The following is a 10081-nucleotide window of genomic DNA, read 5'->3' on the forward strand; positions in this document are numbered from 1 at the left end:
AAAAAAAACAAATTTCGTATACTTTTTAAAAACAACTTATTGTACTTTATACTTTTTCTTGTTTTTTGAGGGTCCATCCTAGTAAAACTTGTTTTAAAACTTGGAAGTTTTTCTTAAAAAGATCTAAAAGATTAATCTAAAATCAATAATGATAGTCACATAAGTTAATTTGGCACATATGTGATAGCGTTTTTTAATACAAACAAACATAAACATATTTCAATTCTTATATAGGTACAAATATCGATATAAGTAGGCATCGATACTTTTAGCCCGATACTTTGTAGGTATCGATACTTTCTTTCGGTTACAGGTATCGATACTTCTGTGGTATTGTTTCATCCCTACTAACTCAACGCCGAACTTAGACTTTTTTACTTGTTAAGAAATAACTTAGGTGGGTAAATTAGGTTCTTTAGTTAAATAAAAAATGGAAAGGTTAGTAATTTTTAATAATTTTTTTTAGTACTTGAATTTGAAAATTGGAACATTGTATTCAATAAAAGTTTTTAAAGGGTCGTAAATCAAACCTGCGCCACTAAATAACTACTCGCTCGCTGCGAAAAACTTGAAACTTGACAAAATTGTAAATTCTTTTATATTAACGCTGCACCAGTCGAGAGGACTTTCAGTTATATTTATTTTGTTTTTATTGCGGTGCAATAATTCTTTTTTTTGGGAATTGCATCGGTCTGTAAATGTCGTATGTATCCTCCTGACTTTCATCTTCATAATCTAGTATCATGGCAAGATCGTTGTTTAAACACCGTTGTTTTCCAAAGAATTCTTCATTCTCATTCTTTTGGTTGTTTCTGAATATGGAGAACCAATAACGTCAACAGCGTTTTCGATTTTAGTTCTCGTAATTCATTTTTGATCCTTTCTTCTGTGATTGGCCAGATATACGTTTTATCACTGCACTTGCATAATATTCCAGGGACCGAAAATAACAGTTATTTTTTTACCAGTTAAACTTGGCCTAATATTTTTTTTTCCGAAAGTTTTTCTGGATAATAAACAAACAGCTTTTCAAAATTAAACAAATTTCATGTGAAAGAGGACGAACGAAGGTTACCACCTCTATTTAAATTTTTTTTTAATCATTTAATACTAAAGACATTCATATACCAGACCCAAGGTTTGTGCAATGGTAATTAACTAACATTTTTTTTTGAAATATTTTTCAATAGGTGGCTTTGCTCGTTTAGACATTTCAGTTTTAAAGCTATTTAAGTCCTCTTTCATTTGATACCAAACTTGTTTAATTTGGATAAGCGGTTTGATTATTATCCGGAAAAGACTTTTAGTTGGGAATAAAAAATATTTGGATGCTTCTTAAGTCAACTTTACCACGCAGTTCATTAGCCTCCTCTGTAAAATTATCGTGGAAAACTAAGTTTTTTATATTTTTATAATCGGAAAAAATTTATTTGAAGGGAAAAAATCGCCAAACATCGCCAGTGGCGATTTCCTAAATTTTTACGCGCAAATATAAAAAAAATGGCCAAATTGGCGCGAAATCGCCAAATCTGGACACTCCGCTAACCACCGCCACCACCTTATACATAGATTAATTGTTGTTGCCCTGCAGGGAAAGCTACTAATTGTGAACTAGAATTCTACCAGTTTGCGTTTCAGCCCAACTAGTTCACGTTCTATCCTTTTTCAATGTTAGCGACTGTTATTTTTAACTTTGCGATGTCCTACGAGATGTCAATTGTCAGGCTATGCATCAGCATCTACTAGTAGAAATACTAGTAGCATCATACCAGTTGATGAGATAGTCTGCCAATTCATCCCCTATGAAAAGCATTAGTATGCCTTTTTGCTCGCGGCGCTCCAACGGCGCAATGGCCGACAGAGCAAAGCACTCGCGTGGTATGCCTGAGGTACCAGGTTCAAGCCCGGGCGCAGGGAAAATTTTTTTATTTTTTTTTTATAATATTTCTTTTATTTATATTTTTTTGGGGTGTTTTTTGTTATTCTTAAATTTAATTTAAAAAAAAAAATATTTTTTTTTATGGCACAAGTATTTCTTCCCATATATTTGTTTTTCGTTTTTTTTTGTAATGCAACTAGATTTTTAAGTTTGTTATTTATATTTAAATTGAGATAATTATTCCTACTTACATTAATCTAACTTTAAAAATCTTAACCACCTCCAAGCGGCCTCGAACCTGCGATCCCAGAACCAGAACCAGTAGTCTTCACGTGACGCCACAGCCGACATTTGTAAGAAAAGCAATTAATTGCGTTTTATTTTAGGCTTTGGCAATTCAAAGGCAGATGTCGCTGAACGCTTAATTTCTTCGAAAATGTCGAACTGGTAGGCACATACTAGTTTATGAACTAGTATTTTTTCTAACTGGTTTGGGGTTTCACTGCAGGGATATTAAAAGACTGTCAAAAATGTATAATCACCCTAATCGAAGAACTTTTGAAACGATTACCTAGTCAATTAAATACTTTTAAAAAAGCTTTGATTTTGTCAACAGAAAAGTGTGTGAATCACAAGAGAGCGATTTCAGGGACCTGCCAATTCACTATTTGACTTTGAAGGAAAGAAAGGCAGCGGAAACTGATTATTTAAATCTTTTAACTTTCCCATGGAATAACTTTTCTTAGAACCATTCCATCCGACTGTGAAGAATTTTGGATAACAGAGTGAGAACCGCAACAGGCAATAAAATGGAAATATAAGTAAATTCATATTATTATACTTGCCGCACTCACATGCTTTGCTGCGCGTTTTTTCCGTAATGAATTCAACAAAAACTAAGATTCGAAATAGGATGAGGTTGGAAAGCCTTAATTCAATAGTTCGAATAAAGTGTTATATGAAGGCTAATAGTTTTTGCTGCAAAACGTTTCCAATATCAAACAGTATGTTATCAAGGTTGAATAGCTCAATATATGACAACAACAGAAATGTAAATCATTCAGACACTATAGGTGATAGGTATGGGTTTTTATTTAATTTTTAGCGCCGAGCTCTTAAAAGCGGATTGTGCGATTAATCAATTAATATGATTAATATATATCCTATTGCAAAATGTGTTGAAACAATTATTTTTAAAAAGTAAGCGTATTTTTTAAGAAAATTGTTTGTACATCACTATTATATAAGTGATTTGTGTTATTTGTTATTACCCTCTGAAGGTATTCTATTCGTTTTTGGTTTTAAAAACTATATTATAACAAGATCCCATTTTTAAAATAAAAGATTTGTTAAATCGATTTCATGAATTTTATTTTAAAAAAATTTGCGATTTTTTTCAGAAATTGCGCTTTTTTTAAACAATCTGGACTCCCTGGTGGTAAGCAACTTTTTTCCATTTGTGCATACGCTCTATACAGTGTTGCTAAGTTTTGAATTTGAAAAGGCACTAAAATCCAAGAAAAGTCGCGTTTTTTCTCGAAAAAAGCGCCAAATTTTTTATTGGGGGATTTATTGGGCTTTGTATGCATACAAAATTTTATTGTAGGTATGCCGATTCAAATTAATAAAAACTAATGCTTCTTGCTCGGCGGTCGAAGATTCGTTATTCATTTTACTGTTAGGAGATACTGGTGCTTTTTTTAATATTCGCAAAAAATATAAAAAATTCAGCCCAAATTAAAGGTCTAAAGATCGATTTCTGGTCTCAGAAACCTGGACGTTTTTGCAGGCAATGGGAAATTACCTACCGTATGTAATTCTGGCATGATTAAAAGTGCTGCCACTTACTTTATTGACAAACATATGCTCTCTTGCTTATGATTGTCATTGTACCATGATTTTGTTTCCATTTTTGGAAAGTTTCTTACGAAAATTCCAATTGCTCTAAATTTAACATCCATTTTTGTTTCAGATTTACAGTTTTGGTGTCTTCAAACTAAAACAAAAAGCACCAAAAACGCACCAAACACCAAACTAAAAAATTTTCGCGTTTTAAATTAAGAAAAGCACTAAATTTAGTGCGAAAAGCACTAAGTTGGCAACAGTGCCTCTATAGCTCTCCTTGGAGCTCTGTTTACCTAATTCATTTACCGCTCTGCCGCTTCAATATTTTGTTCTTTCTTCGATAATTCGCGCCTTCACGCACTTCCGCGGTTCTGTAAATAAGGAAAACGAGCATTGAAATCCCAAAAATTCAAGTTCTCATTAACGACGGCAGTAACACACGCAGCAGTTAACACTTTCCTGGATCAATCATTTACTTACCGCTCGCGTAAATGCTCCTTGACAAAGACGCGGCCAGCAGGAATAACGAGCACAACTGCCTTTTTGTTTACCTTTATCTTTATATGTATGCAGTGATCGGACTTTTACCACATTGTGGTCAGTGTGCACACTTCTATCGCATATGCGGTAGATCTACCGCATATTTGACGATCTACCGCATCTACCACACAAGGTTTGAAATCTACCGCATTTTAGCATGCCAAATTTGCGTCTTTTTGTGTGGCAACTTTTGTTCAAAATACTCAGCTTTGTGGCAACATTTGAAAATAAGGTGCTAAAAAACCATGTCTGGCAGCACCTTCATGTCTAATTCGAAATCGAATTAAAAAAAAATATTCGCAGCATTTAGCCTGTTCCTGTACTGCAGGATTTAGTCGGAAATAGTCCGGAATATAGTACTGATAATATTATACTTGGAACTATTTCTGGCTAAAACCTGCAGTACGGGAACAGGCTTATTGTTGATTAGTAAAAATAGTTTCGAGTACGTTGTGGCGAGCGTTTCTAAATGGATAACTTTCTAAAAAGGTTAATTCTTAAATTTATGCTATTGTTAGGAAAAAGGCTCCTTTAAGCGAAGTGAATATGGACGCGTTTATTTGCTGACTGACTTCTAGTCGTTGTTTCTTTTTATTTTGTGCTTATTACTTACTAGTACGCTACAATACGTCATATGCTACAATTATATACTTAAATATTGATTAAGTATACAGTATAAAATATCTCTCCCAGGCTAATATCCACGTTTCTAATTTCCATATTGCAGTCGCTGCGGTGGTCTTCGCATACGATTTGAACGTCTTACGTCATCACCAACGGTTGTGGTTGTTTTTATCGGCTCCGTCGTTTGTTGTTCTTCTTGCTGAGATTTTGCCACTTCTGTTGAGTCAGTTTTTGTTTTTTGTAAGGATTGTTGTGGTTCTGGTAAATCCTTCATAACCCATGGTTCTGGTGAATTCTTCATAACCGAATTAGCACCCTCTGTTTCTTCTGGTGGCAATACCTCAATTAACGTGTCGCGGTTTAGGTCCTCACCAATTTTTCGAATCTGATCCACGTGGCGTTTCCAGATACGACCATCGTCGAGCTTTATATCGTAGTGCAAAACTCCCAAAACAGCAGTAATTTTCCCGAACTGCCATTTGTAGATCGTAAGGTAGTCTCGTACGGCGACTCTATCACACACTTTAAATTGATTGGTTGTCATATTTCGTGTTTTTACCTCAATATTGTTTTCTGGTAACAAGAGATCAAGGCATGATGAAATTTGTCGTCCGAACATTATCATTGCCGGACTTTTTTTAGTAGCCGGGTGTATCGCACGTCTGTAAGCAAGTGATATTTTCGCCAGTTCACTCCTTAAGGTTTGCGGTTCCACCCAGCGGCCTTTAGCTTGCTTTTTATAGTCTGGACGAATCTTTCAGCTTGCCCATTAGTAGCAGGATGGTAAGGAGCGCCTAGCTTGTGTACAATTCCATTTGAATTTAGGAAAGATTGGAATTCTTCGGAGTTGAATTGTGTTCCATGGTCGCTGACCATGACACGGGGTATGCCATATGTTAAAAAAATTTCTCTGCATTCTTGTATTGTAGTTTCCGTGGTCATGTTGTTCACTGCTTTTACGACCGGCCATTTGCTTAAAGCATCAACCAGTACAAATAAATATTTGCCACAAACTGGCCCCGCGTAATCAACGTGTACCCTCTCAAATATTTTACCTGGGGGCAGCCATGGATGGACTGGAACCATTCTAGGGTTAGGTCTCGTCCTTTGGCAGGCTGCGCAGTCTGAAATTAGCTTTTCTTTGTCATCGTCGATATGTTGCCACCAGCAATAGGCGCGTGCAAGCATTTTCATTTTCGCCATACCAAAGTGTCCAGTATGTAGTTCCTCCAAAACCCTGTCGCGTAGCTTTTTAGGTATGTAGACACGAATACCACGAAGCAGATATCCTTTTTGTAAGGTGAATTCAGCTTGGGTATACCGAATCTGTCTTTTGGTTCGCAAAATCTTCCGTGTTTCAAACATTCGAGTAAATTAGCAACCTCCGTATCCTTGCTTGTGGCTTCGGACAAACAATCGATTTTCACTGGTAAATTTTGGATGAACTCCATCTCGACCACGTCAACTTCTTCAATAGCTGCGTACGTGTCTGAAGATGGCAATCGCGACAACGCCTCAGCATTCGCGTTCTCTTGGCTTTTCTTAACTCGTACGTCATAATTAATTAGTAATGCTGCATACGCGTAGCTGATAATGTCGGTAAGCCTTTTTCGGTGAGAAAATTTGGGAAACGCCTTGTTGTCAGTCACTAACGTGAATTTTGTACCAAAAATGTACTGATAAAACTTCTTTACGCCGAAAATTACAGCATAGGCCTCTCTGTCTACTATACTTTTGGTGTACTGCATTTAACGTTTGCGAAGCAAATTGTATTGGCCTTTCGTTGCCATCTGCGACCGTGTGGCTTAGAACTGCACCAGCCCCAGTAGGGCTTGCATCCACTGCCAATACCAAGGGCAGCTTTGGGTTGTAATGTGTTAGGATAGTATCCGACTGCATCAAAGTTTTTATTTTTCCGAAGGCTTCAACGCATCTGGCATTAAATTTAAATGGCACGTTTTGACGAAACAGCATATTCAGCGGGTAAACAATATCGCTTAAATTTTGAACGAACCGCCCGTAATAGTTTATCAGACCTAAAACTGCACGTAATTCATCCTGGTGACAGGTAATAAGGTCAATGGAAATAAGGTCAATTGACTTTATTTCCCACCCTGGTGCGAAATAAAGTCAATTGACATTATTACCTTTTCAAAAGCGAAATAAGGTCAACAAAAATTTGGAAATAAAGTCATTGACGCTATTTCCTCATTCAAATGGAAATAGCGTCAACAATGCTTAAAGTATGTCGATTCATAGAAAAAAATGTTGTTCTTACAATAAACATTCCCCCGTAAGTGTCGTTTTTTAATAGATGAAAAAGGTTATAGCCAAATCCTCAGGGTTGTGATATTAATCCACACACAATCTTGAACTCCCACGAATTGATTTTATTAAAAAAATTTAAATTACGAATATGTAAAAACGCACAGCTGGAATACGAGAAATATTTGAAGAAAGAGTGTAGAAATGATCCATAACTTGCAAAACATGTTTCGTTTCCACAAAAATAAAGCGAACACTATTAAATTGAAGAAACAGTCCATGTCCAAAAACCCCGGAGGAACCCTGAAAGAATTCTGTGTTTTAAATTAGCATATTTTGAACGAATTCGGAATGTCTAAGGTGGAAAAGAAACCAACCTTTCTATAAGGAAACAATGTCTCCGCCAGCAATTTGTGACGACATCATTTAAAAGCAGCTAAGGAGAATGACGACACTATTTATTAGATGGCACATTCAACGAGCCAATGTAACAAAATGCGGGTATAAACAATTATTGATTATTTAATATCGGAACCGAGATCATATAAGTTAATTAATTGGTTTTCTCACACTTTTGAAACACAAATTATATGCTTTTTTACTGCAGACAAGTTGTTGCCCCAAAACACAGCAGAAATCTTCCAATCAGGGCTGCCAACTATCCTTAGATATGAGGTGCCATATTGAGGATAAAAAAGTGCCAAAATGTACCAAATAAAGTAATAATAAAGCTAAGCTTTCAATAAATAAAAATTAAATAATTCATTTATTAAAACGGTGATTTTTTGTAAATATTCGCAATGTTTTTCATGCCATAAATGTTTTTTTATTTGTTTTTAAAGCATGGCTTATATTTTAACAAACACCATACAAATCCAAGTTTTAAACTGAATACATAGTTAAGAAGTATTTTCCAAAGTTTAATGAAAATTACAAACTTTTTAATAAGAATTTCAAAATTTTGATAAATTCTTATTTAAAAGTTTGCAATTTTGATGAAACTTTGCCAAATACTTCTAAATTACGTACACAGTGTGAAGCTTGGATTTGTGTAGTAATTATCAAAATATAAGCCAGGTTTTTAAATGAAAAATAACATATTTATAGATGAAAAACATAGCGAATACTTAAAAAAAAATTACCGTATACTTAAGGAACGAACACTTATCACTAAAAAACAAATTCGGAAAACCACATTCATTAAACTACAATTCATTTAAAAAACAGTAAAACAGTAAAAAGGCACTACAACAATAAATAAAAAGTGCCAAAATGTACCAAATAGAAAAATAAAGGTGCCAAAAAAGGTGTCATTCCTTTTAATCATTCACATTTAGCAATAAAATAAAGCTACATTTTGCAAACAGAAGTGCAATGATAAAATAAGATGAACCAGTTGAATAGCCTTTATAAATTAGAAAATTTTAGTTGAGAAAAAGAAGTACACGCAAAGGATTTCACAAAAATGTATTGAAATGTAATTTTTTTTACAAAAGTGCCATTTTGGCACTTTGTGCCAAATTGAAAAAATAAGTGCAATTTGAAGTAAAATAGGGACAAATGGCACGGTTTGAGACAAGTTGGCATCCCTGCTTCTAATAACTTACAAATATAAAAATTTGAAATATCGAGGGCTTGAATTCATTAATACCCTCTATCTGCAATTTGCACAAAAACTAATTTGTGATTTTAGAAACCATCTGGGGCTTATTACCTGTCGTTATATAAGGTAGCATTAATATCAGTGATGACAGTTAAAGCTTAGGTGGATTTTTATATCAGAATCTCATCTTTGTGAAAAGTGTGCAGATAGAGAGTATTATTGAATATAAGCCCTCGATGTTTAAAATATATACAAATTTTATTTCAACGTATACAAAAAATAAATCTACCTGCGTTACAGCACGGCGGGAGACGGGGAAGGGGGCCCGGGGGGGGGCCGCGGCGTAGCGTGACGTGGTGTGCGCGCCGGTTGCGCGGGGTACGCGGGGCGCGAGCGCGAGCGCGACGCGCGGGGTGTGGGGCGCTGACGCGGGCCGCCGCGAAGCTAAGCAAATTTAATATTTGAAAGAGAAATAATGTCAATTGATTTTATTTCGTTTTTAAAAAGGTAATAATGTCAATTGACTTTATTTCGCACCAGGGTGGGAAATAAAGTCAATTGACCTTATTTCCGTTGATCTTATTACCTGTCACCATTCATCCTTAGTAGTCGGTGGTGTCATATTCTGTATCGCAAGAACTTTGCTGCGTAACTTGCGAATGCCGGTTTTATCGATTTCGTAGCCGCAATATTTAATTCGGTCTAGCAAAAATTCTGACTTCTTCCGATTGATGCGCATATTGTGCTCATTTAACCTGCGTAAAACCTCTTCAATGCGTTGTAAATGTGTTTCATCATTGGTCGCTGTGATTTTTATGTCGTCTAGAAATACAGTTAGACCCGGCAGGTCGCTGAGGGTTAATTCCATAAATCTTTGCCACTTACTTGGTGCGCACGCTACTCCAAAATTCAAACGGGTTGGTTTGTACAGCCCTTTGTGTGTTACAAGGGTAAGTAAGTGTTAATCGTCAGGATGAACTTCGAGATGTAGGTATGCATTAGACATATCAATTTTAGAAAACTTTTCGCCGTCCACCATGGCACTAAAAAGTTCGTCAATAGTGGGAAACGGATGTTCGTCGACCACTAAGGCAGGATTCAGTGTGACTTTGTAGTCACCAACAATTGGCGTAGCCCACTCCGATGTATCCACCTTCAGAAGTATGCCTTCCTGCACCTGCCGTGCGATTTCGTCTTACACTGCCTTAAGTAAAGAGAAAGGTACACGTCTTGCTTTCACGAACTTCGGTGGTACGTTGTTTTTGAGGTAAAGTTTAGCTTGATTACCAACGATTTTGCCAGTCCCTTCTGAAAACAATTGTGGA

General features: G+C 35.8%; 1 protein-coding gene across 1 annotated transcript; it reads right to left on the bottom strand.

The window, feature by feature from the left end:
- Positions 1-4973: 4973 nt before the first annotated feature.
- LOC118755300 lies at positions 4974-5432 on the bottom strand. The gene has a single exon (XM_036490150.1). The coding sequence runs from the start codon at positions 5430-5432 to the stop codon at positions 4974-4976; it is 459 nt and encodes a 152-aa protein (XP_036346043.1).
- Positions 5433-10081: the final 4649 nt, after the last annotated feature.

The sequence above is a fragment of the Rhagoletis pomonella genome, unplaced genomic scaffold, assembly GCF_013731165.1.
Source record: "Rhagoletis pomonella isolate Grant_MI unplaced genomic scaffold, Rhpom_1.0 Rhpom_scaffold_00002, whole genome shotgun sequence".
NCBI classification, from domain to species: Eukaryota; Metazoa; Arthropoda; class Insecta; order Diptera; family Tephritidae; genus Rhagoletis; species Rhagoletis pomonella.

Bases quoted from the DNA above. Each gene is read 5' to 3' on its own strand.
- LOC118755300 (XM_036490150.1), bottom strand. From the start codon at position 5,432: ATGACAACCAATCAATTTAAAGTGTGTGATAGAGTCGCCGTACGAGAC.